The following is a 17,561-nucleotide window of genomic DNA, read 5'->3' as shown; positions in this document are numbered from 1 at the left end:
ACTCACATTCCCTTGCACTATTGCTGTGGTGTGTTTCTTTTTTCTTTTTTTTTTTTTTAATATTTATTTATTCCTTTTTGTTGCCCTTGTTGTTTTGCTGCGGTATATTTCGGACTCAGATTGGTTCTAGAGTCCTGAACTAACAGAGTGTCTTTCGACTTGATGTGCTAGGTACTGCCCCCACCCCAACTATTTACTAGCTAAGTCCATGTGTGCAGCACTAGAAATCACAAAAACTTCTGAAGTCCATTTTTCAATTCCTACCAGGGCTCTCACTTGTTGCATAGACCACTGCTCTAGGAAAAAGCAAATTCTAACTCTTGAGTCCTGGACTTTTCCCAGAGTTCAGGAAAGCTAACATGAGCAGGGCTTTAAACAGAGTGGTCATAAAGTATGTATCCAAGCCAGAACACTTCCAAGAGTTTTCATCCCTTCTGGACTGTTGTTGATCGTGATGGACATTTGTAGAACCCTGAACAGACTTAGACTTGGTGTCACCCACTGATAACCCATCTTAATAATGTTTTTCTCATAGTTCCTCATATATGTGAAAAATAAAACTACCATAAGTAGTAAGCATCTGCCAGACAAACTAGTCAGTACATTTAGGCAAACAGTAAAGCATGAAACATTCAAATGACCCTATTATACTCCAGTCATGAATATTTCATCTGTGAGAACCAAGATGTGGGATAACTCTTCTTTAGTTTCTTGGATACTTGTTCAGTATCACCCACACAGGAGGCAAGAGAAATTCTCTTCTTGTCCTTTCACTAACCAAGATCTCCTTCCAACAAAAGAGAAGTGAACATTCCACTGGAAATTTCCACAAGTGTGGGTTCTGGTGGGAATCGACAGTCAGTCTTGAAATGGCTACACCTTCAAATTCTACTCTGAGGCAGACACTGTTGCCTCATTGTTACCCTTACTGGAATGCACTGTGTTCTTATCTTTTTTTTTTTTAAGTCCTAACTGGAACAAAAACATAAGTCTATAAGAAAAAGCAAGGACTAAACAAATAGATGATTCATTTATGAGTCAAAATAGGAGTCTTCTCTAAAAGCGAGTATTGTTCCTTGACCTGCTAGTTCCTTTTGCCCAGGAAGAGACACCATGTGTCAGGAAGCTCTTGATCATTATTGCCGTTGCCAGCAGTGGGCACTATCAATCGTCTTAAGCCACCATATCCCCTCATCCTCCATCAGAAGTTCACTAATGGTGACTAGATTTCCAGAGTAGAACCCAGGTCCGCTCACAACTCTGAAACATTGTCTTAGCACTTAGGGTAGATGAGACTCCGTATAGGTCAGCCAGACTTTTCTGTAAAGGGTTGCTGAGTAAATGCTGACGACCCTGTCACATATTCTACATGGTTTCTGGGGGTTTTTGTTTTTGTTTTTTTTGGTGGGGGGATAGGGATTAATGGTTTACAGTCAACAATAAAATACAGTAACAAAAAATAAAATACAGTAGTTTCTATGTGTGTAATAACATTTCTCAGTTTTCCACATAACACTTCAACCCCCTGTAGGTCCTCTGACATCATTTGCCAGGACCTGAACCCTCTCCCATCTCCTTTGCTTCACAGTATTAAAAAATGTAAAGGCCGGGAATCGGGCGGTAGTGCAGCAGGTTAAGTGCACGTGGCGCAAAGCACAAGGACCGGCATGAAGATACCGGTTTGAGCCCCCGGCTCCCCACCTGCAGGGGAGTCGCTTCACAGGCAGTGAAGCTGGTCTGCAGGTGTCTGTCTTTCTCTCCCCCTCCTGTCTTCCCCTCCTCTCTTCATTTCTCTCTGTCCTATCCAACATTGATGACATCGACAACAATAATAACTACAGCAGTAAAACAACAAGGGTAACAAAAGGGAATAAATAAATAATTTTTTAAAAATGTAAAGGCTGTTGCTAACTCAAAACAAACAAACTGCCTGTTGAATGTGGCCCGCTGAACCATAGTTTCATTCTGACCTGTAATATTGGTTGATAGTCCTGTGTCTAAAATCTTTAGGACCAGAAGCATTTCAGAATTCAATCCTTTAGAGTTCTGACAGATAACCGGTATATTCTAGGTGTCATGTAATGTCCCAGTAAGGCCTGAGGTATCTCATAAGCATGTGGATCAGTATTTATGTTGAATGCGTAATAGATGAATAGCCATGCTATAAAGGGCAGATGTAGACTATAAATTACCATATACCACTTCAGATTGAGTGATACCCAAGAATGAATCTACTAGAAATCAAAAACAAGGAAGTTGGGTGGTAGCGCAGTGGGATAAGCACAGGTGGTGCAAAGCGCAAGGACCGGCAGAAGGATCCCGGTTTGAGCCCCCAGCTCTCCACCTGTAGGGGAGTTGTTTCACAAGCGGTGAAGCAGATCTGCAGGTGTCTATCTTTCTCTCCCCTTCTCTGTTTTCCCTTCCTCTCTCCATTTCTCTCTGTCCTATCCAACAACGACATCAATAGCAACAATAATAACTACAACAATGTTAAACAACAAGGGCAACAAAAGGGAATAAATAAATAAGCATGAACTTTTTAGAATAACTGTCATGTGTGACTTAAGGACTTATTTTACAATATGTATTCTGCTTTATAGATCACAGCTAGGCATGTTTCTTAATAGTGAAAGATTTTATAGTCTCACCAGTGACACTTAGTGTAAATTGAATTTATGATGTCCCTCTTCACAAAGTGTAATATTTGCTCACTTCTCTGTTTAGTTCTTAGATGAAATTTCATCTACTGAAACTAAAGAGTCCAGTGGAACAAGCGAGCCTGTGCACCTGAAAGAAGGGTAATTGATTGAACTTAGACATTAGGTCATGTTTTCAGTGCTGACGTTAAGTAAGTACAAAGAGCCTGGGTCTGGAAGTGAGGCAGGCTGGGGACCTGTTGTGACAAACCAGTCAGCTAAACCACCCTCACGCTCCCGTAAGCTTTATGGCTGATGGACATGACTCTGTTCCACACAGGCCCAGGGTTATTATGTAAATGCAGTGAGACTGTGGATATGAGGGTACTTTGAAAGAAGTAGCAAGAATATTCCATATTTTGTTTGTTTTGTTTTGTTTTTTGCTGTTAGGGTCGTTGCTGGTGCTGAGTGGCAACTCCACCGTTCCCAGAGACTAGTTTCCCCTAGACTGGGGGCGGGGTGGAGAGAAAGAAGGGGGAGACTCCCATAGCTCTGTTCTACCGCTTGTGAAGCTTCCTCCCCCCACAGGTGGAGATTGGGGACTTGAACCCAGGTCTTTGTACTTAGCAGCATATATACTTAATGGGTGCCCCACCACCTGGCCCCAACATTATTCAGTTTCAAAGTGGCCTTACAGCTGGAAGTGTGATGGGAGAGTCAGTCATGACCCCCCGTGTTCTGGATCATACAGTTACAGTGAGAATTCATTCATCCCTTTAGAGTGACCAAGATAAATCCAAGGAAAGACATGTTTATTAGACTTCACATAATCTCACACAGCTATTCCTGTCTTTAAAGGGACAGTTCATTGGAACTAACAGTTTTCATGTTTGCAGCTAAGCATGCCTATCTGTTCTTTTGGCAGTGAGATGTATAAAAGGGCTCAGGGAAGAACTCGGATTGGAAAAAAGAATTTCAAGAAACGGTGGTTCTGCCTGACGAGCAGAGAGCTCACCTACCACAAGCAGCCAGGTAGTTGTGTTTACGCTTTACTGGGGGGGGGGGGTCTGTTCGTGCCTAGCAGCCTCACTCTCTCACTCCTTTTCCTTTCTTTTCATTCTTAATGTAGCTCTAGTGTTGTTTTTTTTTTTTTAACAAACATTGCTGTTTTTTATAGTTTCACATAGAGATGCATACCTACTAAGAATGTTAAACTATTTGGCAAATGACACCATGTAGATTGCTTTTTTTTTTCCTCACGTGTTTTAGTCATCTATTGCTAAAGATGTTTTTCTCACAATATGTCCTCTTTGCTAAAAATTCTTGCTAAGTCTGTGCTGGTAAAATCTGTGTGTGAGAACAATAATTAGACTCTTGGAGCTGGCATGGCTCTTTAATTCTCAGAGGCAACTTTGTCAGAAACAATTTCTACGAAATGGGGCAATTTCAGTGATTTTCTGCAAAATACCAACGAAAAATTCCAGCAGGCGTACCATTGATGTGATTCCAGTAATTATTAAATGCATTCTAGACTATTGGACAAGCTAGTTCCAAGGTGAAACTTTTTAACAATTTGAGTATCATTTCACTTTGTTTTACAGAAGTAGAAATTCTCAGTCTGTCAAACCTATTGAGTCAAAATTTATTCAGAGAGCTTCTAGTATCACTATTGAAAGTGATTTAAAAAAAAAAAAAAAAGGAAGAAAGTGATAAAACAGACACCAGACATAGAGTTCTTTCCAGAAAATGTAGATTCAGTTCAGGTGACACTGCCTCAGGGGAATGATCCTGAAAGAGTCAATATGAAAACCTTTTTGTTGTTGTTGTTGTTGTTTTATAGTTCCTTAGAATTTCTCAGAATGAGTTGGCTGTGTCCAAATATGTTCGAAAGATAAACTGAATGCATTATATTTTAGGCACCCCGATAATTTATTATCAGTGACTCATCATACTTCAATGACTCCAGGTCAAGTAGGCTGTGGATTTGCCCTGTCAGACAGCAAATTTAAAGATAATCATAAACTACACACATTTTCGGTGTTTTAGGCATTGTGGCTTATACTGAATATTATATAAATGCTTTCATTTGTGTGACATTTTTTAAAAATAGCCGTCATACGAAGTTCTGTTTTGTAAACTAATTTCAGCTTAAGGTAAGTTAGTCACCCTCCATGAATACAGTATCTACTTTTTCTTCACTTCAAGCATTTTTTTTTAAATATAAAACCAGTTCTAAAGCCTTTTTGGTCTCAGATTTTAAGAATCAGATGATAGCTTTGAATCGCCAAATATAAACACAGAGTTTGACATCAGAATTGCAGGCAGTTCATAAACTCCAGAGTCCCTCCACATTTCTCCAGCATCTCTGTTCACTTGGTAATCAAGTGAAGGCAAAAGCACTACAGAGTGGGGCGGGGGGGAGGGGTAGATAGCACAATGGATATGCAAACAAACTGTCATCCCTGAGGCGCTGAAGTCTCAGGTTCAATCCCCAGCACCACCATAAGCCAGAGATGAGCAGTGCTCTGGTTAAAAAAAAAAAAAAACTAGAGTGATGAGGCTGCTTTAGATCTAAAGTAGACACGTTCCAAGCAGCATTGCTCTCAGGTGTTCAGACATTCACGATGCTGAGATGACGTTGGGGGGACACATCTCACATGAAGTTTTAGGATGATTTGGCAGAGCCTACCGTTCTGAGCATCAGTGCCTTTTGTTTAAACAGTTTTGATCAATTTTTCTAAAATGGATTACATGCCTCTCTGTCTTCTAAAAAAAGAGTCCATTGAACGTAAGTTAACATTTTCCAGATGGCTCAGGGCTGTCGCTGGTAACAGTGCTACTAACTTGGATCTAGTGCTGTTTTCAGGGCTGTTTCTGGGCGTGTGCAGCTGTTAACTTCACAGCTAACTGCCTTGGACGGTTGTGCTTTCGTGTGTTCGTTCCCGCGTTTTGCTTTATAGCGATTTTCTCTCTCCCCTTTCTGTTCAGGCAGTCACCCTCAATTTCTTGTGCTGTCAGTAGGCCATAAAGTAGCATCTCACTCCCACCCCATTACCCACCTGCATTTTTTTTTCCTTCCCACTACTGATACACTGTGAGTGAGGATGCAGATGCTTCCCACTACTGATACAACTGTGAGTGAGGATGCTTAGATTATCTGTATGGTTAAAAGACTCTGAAGACTTCACAGCTTTCCCCTAAGAACACAATACATGGGCTTTAGCATCTTTGCTCATCAGATATTTTGCTCATTTCTTTTTTTTATTAATATTTATTTATTCCCTTTTCATTGCCCTTGTTGCTTTTATTGTTGTAGTTATTATTGTTGCTATTGATGTCGTTGTTGGATAGGACAGAGAGAAATGCAGAGAGGAGGGGAAGACAGAGATGGGGAGAGAAAGATAGACACCTGCAGACCTGCTTCACCACTTATAAAGTGACTCCACTGCAGGTAGGGAGCCGGGGGCTCGAACTGGGATCCTTACGCCAGTACTTGCTCTTTTCTATAAGGCTTCATTCAGTCAGTGATGTTATGAGGCTTCACAAGGTCAGAGCTGGGCCTGTTGAAACCCTGTGAGGGAGGAAAACCATGAGCTGTAGGTACTTACCCGGCAATGGCCAGGCTTCAGGAGTGAGCTCACTGTCTATATCCAATAATATATATGAGAATGAATTGATACTCTATTCTTTTTATGAATTAATTTTTTTTTTTTAACCAGAACACTGCTCAGCTCTGGTTTATGGTGGTGCAAGGGATTGAACCTGGGACTTTGGAGCCTCAGGCATGAGAGTCTCTTTGCATAATCATTATGTTACCTACCCCTACCCTGAATTAATTAATTTTATTGGGTATACTAAATGTTTTTCCCATTCATCAGTTGATGGGCCTGTCAACTTTTCTGGGTTTTGATGATTATGAATAAAACTTCCGCCAACACTCCTGTATGTTCTGTGAGCTTGTCTTCAGTCCTCTAGGGCATATATTTAGAAGTCGAATCACTGAGCTAGCTATATGACAACTTTTTGAGGAGACCATGATAATGTTTTGTAAGAAAGATTAAAATGTATTAGAAAAATACATCATTTTATAAGACATAGAGGACTGTGTATATATGTTATCCATAAAAAGTATATTGTATATAAGTATTTTATATATAAACACATCTAAGAATCTCTCCTAAACTGCTCTTGTCTCTCACCATTCTTTCCTTGAACATCTTTTATTCATTTCTTCCTCCTCTTTCATACTTTAATGTTGTCTCACTTTTTAACTTTTTTATATTTATTTATTTATGTATTCCCTTTTGTTGACCTTGTTTCATTGTTGTAGTTATTATTGATGTTGTCATTATTATTGATGTTGTTGGATAGGACAGAGAGAAATGGAGAGAGGAGGGGAAGACACAGAGGGGGAGAAAAAGATAGACATCTGCAGACCTGCTTCACCACCTGTGAAGTGACTCCCCTGCAGGCGGGGAGCTGGGGGCTCGAACCGGGAACCTTATGCCGATCCTTATGCCACGTGCGCTTAACCCGCTGCGCTACCACCCGACTTCCATGTTGTCTCATTTTATGGCCTGTATTTCTGGGTCTATTGTGCTGTGTATGAGCTTACTGAGAGTTCAGTTTAGTTCGTCACTCCTTTCTCTGGGACACTCACTTCAGTAACTGTTGCCGGCAGATCTGGTCATGGCAAACTCTTAGTTTTTCTATTTCTGGTACTGTTTCGATTGCTCTTTCTTATTTGAATGATAGTCTTGTAGGGTAAAGTGTGTGTAGCTGGCAGTTACTGTCTTTTAAAACCTTGAATATACCATCCCCACTGTCCCCTGGCCTCCATGGTTTCTGCAGAAAAATCTGATGCAAGTCTGACTATATTGCCTTTGTAAGTCACCTTCTTTTCCCTGGAAGCTTATAATTTTTTTCCTTTGACTTTTGATAGGATCACAATAATATGTTTTTGTGTAGGTCTGTTTGGGTTTAGAAATTTGGAAGTTCTTTCTGCTTCCTGAACAGCTATCTCCTTACTACTTCCCAGATTTGGAGGAAAAAAAAATTTGAAAGTTTTTCTGCTATTATTTATTTGAATATTTGTTTTCTGTTATCTTCTTCCTCTCCTTTCCTTTTGAGACCCCTATAATTCCAATGTTTGTTTTTCTGATGAAATCTTCAATCTCTCAGTGTGTTGCTTCATTTTTTTCTAAATCTTTTTCTGTTACTTTGAAGTCAAAGACTGTGGCCAGCTTGTCTTCTATTTTTTTTTTTATTAAATATGTTCTTTTTTTTAATATTCCCCTTTTTTGTTGCCCTTGTTGTTTTATTGTTGTTGTCTGTATTCACTGTTGGATAGGACAGAGAGAAATGGAGAAAGGAGGGGAAGACAGAGAGGGGGAGAGAAAGAGAGACACCTGCAGACCTGCTTCACTGCCTGTGAAGCGACTCCCCTGCAGTGGGGAGCCAAGAGCCCGAACCAGGATCCTTCTGCCGGTCCTTGCACTTTGCGCCACGTGCGCTTAACCCGCTGCACTACCACCCGACTCCCTGTCTTCTATTTTTTTAATTTTTATTTATAAAATGGAAATCTTGACAAGACCATAGAGTAAGAGGGGTATAATTTCACACAGTTCCCACCACCAGAACTCCATATCCCCTCCCCTCCCTTGAAAGCTTTCCTATTCGTTATCACTCTGGGAGTATGGACCCAGGATCATTATGGGGTGCAGAAGATGGAAGATGTGGCTTTTGTAATTGCTTCTCCACTGAACATGGGCGTTGGCAAGTTGATCCATACTCCCAGAGTGTCTCTCTCTTTCCCTAGTAGGGCAGGGCTCTGGGGAGGTAGGGCTCCAGGACACATTGGTGGGGTCGTCTGCCCAGGGAAGTCCTGTTGGCATCATGGTAGCATCTGGAAGCTGGTGGCAGAGTAATGGAGCTGGAGAGTTGACAGTCTATGCCTGAATTCTCTGGACACATTCGGAAGTGAAGCATGCCGAGGCGGCACTGGTTGTCTTCTATTTGTGATGTTTTCTCTTCTACACGAATAGGTCTGATTTCTTGACTTGGCTGTTTGAGACTGGGATGCATTCAAAGTGTCCTTCATACCCTGTAACTCTGTTTTAAAGTTTTCCATTTCCCAACCGAGTAAATCTTTGAATTCAGGAATTTCTTTCCAAATCCATTTCTCCATATGAAATTAAGAGCTTCATATTTCTTTAAACTTCCGGACAATGTGTTCCTTAAACTCTTTTTCTGATTGCTCTCCTGAATTGACATCATGAACTTTCTGTGCTTCCTCTTAGTTTCAAAGGACCAGTGTTTCCCTGGCTGTACACATCTATTCTGGTTTCTGTTGTTGCCCACAAGTGGTACTGGGTTCTGCTTTGTATGCAGGTTGTCGGGGGAGGGAGACCAGGATGATTTTGAGACTGCATTTCAGTCACTTAAAGGGGAAATTATGATTATGATCACTGTGTTGTGTTTTCTGCATAGAAGACTTTCTGATTACTGAGTTTATGTTTCTTGCTTTACCTTTTTGTTGTAATTGTCAAGCACACTTGCATTTTATTTGCCATTCTGTGTAGTGATAGAATCTGAGCATCCTTTTTCTTTTTTTTGAATATTAATTTATTTATTCCCTTTTGTTGTCCTTCTTGTTTTATTGTTGTAGTTATTATTGTTGTAGTTGTTGTTGGATAGAACAGAGAGAAATGGAAAGAGGAGGGGGAGAGAAAGAGAGACACCTGCAGACCTGCTTCACTGCCTGTGAATCGACTCCCCTGCAGGTGGGAAGCCGGGGGCTCGAACCGGGATCCTTATGCTGGTCCTTGTTGGACATCCTTTTTCTTCCTTCAGGCTGTGGTTAAAGTGTCCTGTTTATCTTAATGATTGCAGTTAATCAGAGTTTCCATGCAAGTTAGAGAAGAGCACTAGCTTGCTCTCTGTCTCCTGGCATCTCCCTGCCACCTGAAATTTCAACGCTACATTCTCTTTTTTATAAGCTTGTCTTTTCCTTGGATCCATCAATTTTATTTTTACAGGAGTGTTTTCTCAAGGAACTATTTCAGATAGGTTTCATGCTAATAAATTTTCAGAACTGGGGCCAGGTGGTGGCACCCCTGGTTGAGCACATATGTTACAATGCTCAAGGTCCCAGGTTCAAATCCCCAGTCCCCACCTGCAGGGGGAAAGCTTTGCAAGTGGTGAAGCAAGGCTGCAAGTGTCTCTCTGTTTCCCTCCCTCTCTATCACCCCCCCTCTATTTCTGGCCATCTCTATCCAGTAAATGAATAAAGATAATAAATAACATTTAAAAAATTTCAGAGCTCTTGTATATTTAAAAAAGAAAGTGTAGCCCAAGAGGTGGTACAGTGGATAAAGTGTTGGTCTTTCAAGAATGAGGTTCTGAGGTCAGTCCTTGGCGCAGTGCGTGTGCCTAGGCCGTGCTCTGGTTCTACCCTTCTCAGTCTCAAAATAATAATAATAATAATAATAATAACAACAAATATTTTTAAAAGAAAAAGTATCTTGTCCCAGGGCTGAATGTCTGGCTGGATGTAAAATCATTTTCTTGGGTCTGTGATAGCTCACATGGTTGAATGCATGTGTTACAATGCACAAGGACCCTGGTTCAAGTCCCCTTTCCCACCTGCAGGAGGAAAGTTTCCCAAACAGTGAACCAGTACTGTAGGTGTCTTTTTCTCCCTATCTGTATCCTCCATTCTTCTTTATTTCTCTCTCTGTTCTATAAGTAAATAAACAGAATCATTTTTTCTTTCTTAATTTTGTAAAAATTATTTTTAATATATTTATTTATTATTGGACAGAGACAGACAGAAATTGAGAGGAAATAGAGAGGAAAAGAGACAGAGAGACACCTGCAGCCCTGCTTCACCAATTGTGAAGCTTTCCTCCTGCAGATGGGGACCAAGGGCTTGAACCCGAGTTCTTGCACACTGTAATGTGTGTGTGCTTGACCAGGTGCACCACTGCCTGGTCCCAAACAGAATCATTTTTCTCTGAGAACTTTAAAACTGTTACTTCATGGTTTGCTAGTTTTTATTGATTCTGCTATGAGAATTTTGACATCTGATTGTCAGTATTTTTATTTTCTCCCTAATGTCTTTTTTTTTAACATTTATTTTATTTATTTATTCCCTTTTGTTGCCCTTGTTGTTTTATTGTTGTAGTTATTATTGTTGTCGTCGTTGTTGGATAGGACAGAGAGAAATGGAGAGAGGAGGGGAAGACAGAGAGGAGGAGAGAAAGATAGACACCTGCAGACCTGCTTCACCGCCTGTGAAGCGACTCCCCTGCAATTGGGGAGCCGGGGTTCGAACCGGGATCCTTATGCCGGTCCTTGTGCTTTGCGCCACCTGCGCTTAACCCGCTGTGCTACAGCCCGACTCCCTTCTCCCTAATGTCTTAAAATTCTAATTATTTTACTGTCTAGGTGGTTCCCACACACACACACACACACACACACACACAGCCTGGTTAGCACATGATGGATGCTCAGAATATGAAGACCTCTCCCTTTATCTCTGAGATATTGTCAGTGCTAATTTTCTCCTGAATACTTTCTGTTTCAAGAATTTTCTCTAGATAGTCTAAATCTGTTCATTATGGTTCTTGGCTTTTTTTTTTTTTTTTTAACTTTCTGTTTTCTTGTTCTTTAGTTCTTGTAGTCTTGGAGAATCCATAGTAAATATCCTCCAATTTTCCTAATTCATCTTGTAGTTCACACTAGTCAACACCCTTGACTGTGAAACCGACTCAATTAAATGTCAGATGACAGTCAGATTTATTGCTCACAGAGTAAAAACACCACGAAAGAAACTTCTGTTTCAGAGGTTTTGCGTAGGTCTCTGTTACTAAGTGCATTTATTATCTTAGCCCCCCTGTAATTAATGTGACACCATGTTTTTATTCTCTACACAGACATCCAATTTATCCCCACATTTTTCCTTGGAGGTGTTTCAGTTTTAAGTTGACAAATATAAAGAGGAAGTCACTTCGTCATCTTTTTCGTAACACAAAATATGTGTCCACTTGGGAGTCACTGTAGGTTGCTTACACTCCTACCATGAAGATGATCTTAACCTTACAGAATTAAACATCTCACCTTTAGAATTCTGATGGGAATCATCTTAATTTCGTCTCATATTTACTATTCAGGTAAAGATGCAATTTATACAATTCCAGTGAAAAATATTCTTGCTGTGGAAAAACTGGAAGAGAGCTCTTTCAACAAGAAAAATGTAAGTTACATTTAAAAAAAAAATGAGTCTTTTAAAATTGCATTTGTTACTTAGTTGGGAATTTTCAAGAGCCACTTGTTTGATTTCATATTTGTCATTAATCATTAGTAACTCCTAAACTGCTGGCTGGTAACTCCATCTTACAATCACCCATTCATGTTGCCTTCTCTATTCCCCTTGCCTGTTAAGTCAAAGGTAATTTTCAACATTTCTCTGTTAAATGTCTCAACTTTTTAAAACATCTATTATTTGATAAGACAGAGAGACAATGAGAGGGGAAAGGGTGGTAGAGAAGGGGGAAAAAAGGACAGACACCTGCAGTTCAGCTTCACCACTTAGGAAGCTTTGCCCCTGCAGATGGGGACTGGGGGTATGAACTCTGGTCCTTGTACATGGTAATGTGTGCACTCAAATAGCTATGCCACTACCCAGACCTCCAAATTTCTCCACTTGACATTCAAGTTGCTTAGTTAACATGGTCCCAACCAATCTGTCTGGTGTTGTTTTTTGCTACTGCTTTGCACATGTGCTGGACTCAACCCCAAACAGAATGATTTCCTTTTTCTCAGTCTTTTTCTCACTTCTTTTCCTTTACGCATACTTCTTCCCGCACCTGCAATTCCCTTCTTCTCTCCCTCTTGATAGTTAATTCCTTCATACATTTGTGGCTCGTAAGAAGTATATTTTGTTAGACTGCTTAATGCCATTCTACTTTAATGCCATACTTAGACTCTCCTTGGGACTAGCTTACCTGAAAACTAAAAATGACAGGCCAGCAGATGAAATATCGTTACCACCCAGGCGACGACATTTCCACTGGGTGCCTGATTTGTGGACTGTACTGTGGGATGCTGTTTAGAATGTCACTGACTTTATCGTAATCACCTGTGAAGATGTTCCAGGTAATCCACACAGAGAAACCACTCTACGTCCAGGCAAATAACTGCGTAGAAGCCAATGAGTGGATAGAAGTACTCTGCAGGGTGAGCCGGTGCAATCAGAACAGGCTCAGTGTTTACCATCCTTCTGCGTATCTCAGCGGAATCTGGCTCTGCTGTCAGGAGACCAGTGAAAACACTCTAGGCTGCAAGCCATGCACTGCGTAAGTTTCCTGCAGTATAGCCACATGAGGGAATGCTACTCTGTCAGGAAGTGGCATGAAGTCTTGACACATGCTTCAACATAGATGCACCTTGAAAATACGATAAGGGAGGGAGTCGGGCTGTAGCGCAGCAGGTTAAGCGCAGGTGGCGCAAAGCACAAGGACCGGCATAAGGATCCCGGTTCGAACCCCGGCTCCCCACCTGCAGGGGAGTCGCTTCACAGGCGGTGAAGCAGGTCTGCAGGTGTCTGTCTTTCTCTCCTCCTCTCTGTCTTCCCCTCCTCTCTCCATTTCTCTCTGTCCTATCCAACAACGACGACAACAACAATAATAACTACAACAATAAAACAACAAGGGCAACAAAAGGGAGTAAATAATAAATAAATAAAATAAATATTAAATAAATAAATAAATAAATAAATAAAATGAAGGGAATTTAAAAAAAAAGAAAAAGAAAATACGATAAGGGAGAGGAAGACACTCAGCTTCCGTCCCTGGCGCCATCATAAGCCAGAGCTGAGCAGTGCTCTGGAAAGGAGGGAATAGAATGAAACAGAAGCCTCTACAGGCACATACCGTATACTAATATTTATATATAAAGTGCCCCGAAGAAGTCAGCCCTTAGATGTAGAAAATTAATTAGTGTCTGCTACTCCGCAGGGGAAGAAGAACAGAATGAAGAATTGCTCACGGGCCCAGGGTTTCTTTCTTCAGGATGATGAAAATATTCCCATATAGTGATTGCACAAGTAAAGGGGGGGTGGGAGGCAGTGTCTAAGTAGATGCGCAAGCCTGAGGAAGCCATCAAGGAAGTCAGGCTTAGCAGTCCCTTCCTCATTTACGGAACAACCATAGTTGCCCTATAAATAGAAGAAGTGATTTTTTTTTTTTATGATGAAGCATATAAGTTATGACAGTGATTTCACTTTAAGATCGCCCTGCTTCTGATGAGAGCCACCTAATGACCAGGCCTCTTTTGACCTCTTGTAATTGACCGAACTGCCAGCTCAGTCGCTGGAGCAGGAGACTCTTAATGACCTAGCAAATAAGAATGGCCTAGCAAAAAGGAACTCAGGTTCTTTTCTATATAGTTTCTGTAATTTGGGCTTTTAAAAAATTTTTTAAAAAAAGATAATTGTATTTATTTATTATTGGATAGAGACAGAGAGAAATTGAGAGGGGAGGAGGGGATAGAGGGGGAGAAAGATAGACACCTGCAACCCTGCTTCACCAATTGTGAAGCTTTCCCCCTGCAGGTGGAGACCAGGGGCTTGAACCTGGATCCTTGTACACTATAATGTGTACTTAACCAGGTGTGCCATTGCCTGGCTTCTTTGTTTGTTTGTTTGTGGTTTTTTGTTTGTTTATCTCAGACCATCAAGTCTTGGGCATTTTAACCATGTAAAATTTCTCTAATTTCATTTTTCATCACAGAGGTATCCCTGCAGACATGCAGATAAATATTGATGAAGACAGAGAAATAGAAAGAATTTATTCCCTTTTCACTCTCAGTTTACCCAAGCTGCAGAAAATGGAAGGTAAGCTGACAATTCAATGCTTTTATAAACAATTATTCTTCATTCTCAGTTCCTAAAGTATTGCTTAGGCATTACCTGAGAATATGACAGATATATCAAAACGTTACTTATATGGGAGCTGACAAGTTCCCAGAGGAGGTGTCTCGTAGATGATCATGAATAGGTATGGTGCTTAGAATTAACCCGATCTATGCTTTGCCAGAGGAACTTTCCCTGGCTTGAGACACCTGAGAAATTCTTATTTGTATACAACTTACATTCTGAAATGTGGTTTTATGATGGGTAATTTCCCTGCTCCTTATAGAGGCTTGTGGAACCATAGCCGTCTACCAAGGACCTCAGAAAGAGCCCGACGATTATGCTAACTTTGTCATTGAGGATTCTGTGACCACCTTTAAGACAATCCAGCAGATAAAGAGTGTCATAGAGAAACTCAGTGAACCTCATGAGAAATACAGGAAGAAAAGATCAAGTAGTGCAAAATACGGGAGCAAGTGAGTATTTTTTTTAATATTTATTCATTTATTCCCTTTTGTTGCCCTTGGTTTTTTTATTGTTGTAGTTATTGTTGTTGTTATTGATGTCATCATTGTTGGATAGGACAGAGAGAAATGGAGAGAGGAGAGGAAGACAGAGGGGGAGAGAAAGACAGACACCTGCAGACCTGCTTCACTGCCTGTGAAGCGACTCCCCTGCAGGTGGGGAGCCAGGGGCTCGAACCGGGATCCTTCCGCCAGTCCTTGCTCTTTGCACCACGTGCACTTAACCCACTGTGCTACCAACTCCCTCCGAGTTTTGTCATTTCTCTTCAGCACTGTATCAGTAGCTTCTAAAATAGGTGTCAAATTATTAAAGTAATTATACTTGTGGAATTAATATTTGTTGGATTAATAAAATAAAAAACTTGACATGGGAGACTATCAATGGAAAACTAAATACAGTCGAATATTAATATCCATTAAATAATTATTAAATACCATAAAAGATTGGGCATTTTCAAAAAAAAATGTTAATAGTATTTAAATGGTGAAAAATGTCTCTCTCTCGTTGCTTCCTAGGGAAAATCCAATTGGGAAAACATCTTAACTTGACCCATTGATTTAGAAGAACTGGAAAATATTTTCATTGGAGTTTTTCGATTCATCGTATGTTTTTTTCATAGTATTTAAGAATGAACATTGGCTTAATGTCACTTGCATTCACATTGTATTTAATATTTAACGATTGAATTTAACTTCGGGGGGAATCCTGCTACTGATGTATTGCTAGAGAATTTGAAAGCCAGGATCCCCTTCATGTCTTATGTGCCGAAAGCCATGTTTCTGCAATATTTTATAATAGAATCTTCCTACAGAAGCTTTGTAAGAAAAAGAGAACTCCTCTATAGCAAGAAACCATCTCCTCCTGTAACACTCCATGTTCTGTGGACTTTTCACTACCATTAGTGCCTGCTCTATACTGCCAGCATTGTTTTCTTAGAAACTCCCTCCCAACCCATGACAATTCAGAGCTTTCCATCTAGTTCATCTAGGCCCTCTCTCTTCAAGAAAAAGAAAACAAGAAAGGACGTTCCTTTGGCCCATCAGTCACGGTAGATTGCACCAAAGCTCCTGCCAGACCACCCGTGGAAGTCCATAGATCCTGTCACCTGTTTCGAGATGTAAACAGAGTCAAGTAGGAGGAATCAGGGAACTCATACTATTGTGTGCATCTTGTTTACATTTGTGGTGAGTGATGGCAGATGGGGGGAGAAAAATGAGACCACTATTTTTTTTTTTTCATTGTCTTAAATATTAGGTACTCATTTTCTTGATTCAAGAGTTCAGGTTAACCTGACTTCTAAGAACATCTCTTCTGAAAAAGAAGAGAAAGTTAACAGTGAAAGAAGGTGGTAAGAAGTCACTGGACTTCACCTGTTACTCCATGTTATTACAAGAGCACCCTCCTCGTGTGAGGTCAAAAGCTGACTTGGAACAGTCACTCGGCGCACTTTAATGATCTGGCTGCCCCAGATCATACCTGAGATACTCCATGGTATCTAGTCTTTATGATCAGTTGAATGATCAGTGTTTAAGTATAGAAATCGTGCTTTCCAGAAAATGTTTCTGTTTCATGCTGTTTCATTATTGCCTGCTGGCCAAATGGAATTTGGGAAAGCAACTGTTTGAGTCCCATTTTCCCTTAATAATTTCACCGTATCCTAAAAAAAATAAAACAAAATAAAATAAAAAATTCATAGCTGTAAATAAAATCGAAGCAAGTTCTCACCTTGAGAAACTAAGAGGAATATACTTTGCTTCATCAGTATTAAACACCACGGTACTCTTACTTTGTCTTTTTAAACTCAGAACATTTTCTAAATGTGGTACTTTGAACCCCAGAGTATTTATATGTGTTTCTGTTTAAAACTGTGACTTATGAGTGTAAGTCGAGCTAGCAGTGCTTTTTCTTGTTTGTTCCCCTGAGCATAAGCTATATTTCCAGGTATAGATAGACATTACCCATCACATTGTTGGTGAGTAATTTGTTTTTAAATTTTATTATTATTTTAATTATTATTTTTTTTTCAACCATTGGCATACAATCACAGTTGCCCCTTACATGGCCATACTGAGCATTCTATTTCTCTGAAATGGCTTGGAAGATCACTTGGTTGTTAGCTAAGAACCAGAGCTAATCTGCACTCTTGATAGCTTATTCTTGGCCCGTTTTTGAGACAATTTGGAAAGGTCCTGAGTTTAATGAACTTGTAGATTTTATAAACTACAGTGATTAATAAGTGTGAAAGAACAGAAGACTGAAATTTCCATGAAAGGTCTCTGAACAACCTACCTGAGCAGGACAGACAAGTGTCGCCAGGTACACTCAACTCTTGGGTGACTTTTTTTTTTTAAACAAAGGAGAGAGTCTGAATATTTCTCCTATCAAATCTAAAATTGCTTTTAAAGTGCATACATTACCAAGGGTCCAAGGCTGTGTGATGCATGACTGTGAGCAGTCAGCTTGTTTTCCTCAGCCAGCTTGGCACA

General features: G+C 40.3%; 1 protein-coding gene across 3 annotated transcripts in view; it reads left to right on the top strand.

Moving 5' to 3' along the window:
- RASA2 (RAS p21 protein activator 2) overlaps positions 1-16,279 on the top strand; it is a 117,568-nt gene extending 101,289 nt beyond the window's left edge. The window contains exons 18-24 of one of the 3 annotated variants that reach the window (XM_060197488.1): positions 2,725-2,798; positions 3,562-3,668; positions 11,810-11,892; positions 12,786-12,994; positions 14,429-14,532; positions 14,837-15,026; positions 15,591-16,279. In XM_060197488.1, coding sequence (XP_060053471.1) covers positions 2,725-2,798; positions 3,562-3,668; positions 11,810-11,892; positions 12,786-12,994; positions 14,429-14,532; positions 14,837-15,026; positions 15,591-15,618 — 795 coding nt within the window. In that variant the 3' untranslated portion in view covers positions 15,619-16,279. Of the gene's footprint in view, positions 1-2,724; positions 2,799-3,561; positions 3,672-11,809; positions 11,893-12,785; positions 13,109-13,465; positions 14,533-14,836; positions 15,027-15,590 lie in introns of those variants that run through there. The other 2 variants (XM_060197487.1, XR_009551519.1) reach the window with 2 other exon arrangements.
- The last annotated feature ends 1,282 nt before the right edge of the window (positions 16,280-17,561 follow it).

Source organism: Erinaceus europaeus, chromosome 9 (genome assembly GCF_950295315.1).
Source record: "Erinaceus europaeus chromosome 9, mEriEur2.1, whole genome shotgun sequence".
NCBI lineage: Eukaryota > Metazoa > Chordata > Mammalia > Eulipotyphla > Erinaceidae > Erinaceus > Erinaceus europaeus.
Note: the sequence above shows the minus strand (reverse complement) of the source record. Positions and strands in the feature narration are given on the sequence as shown.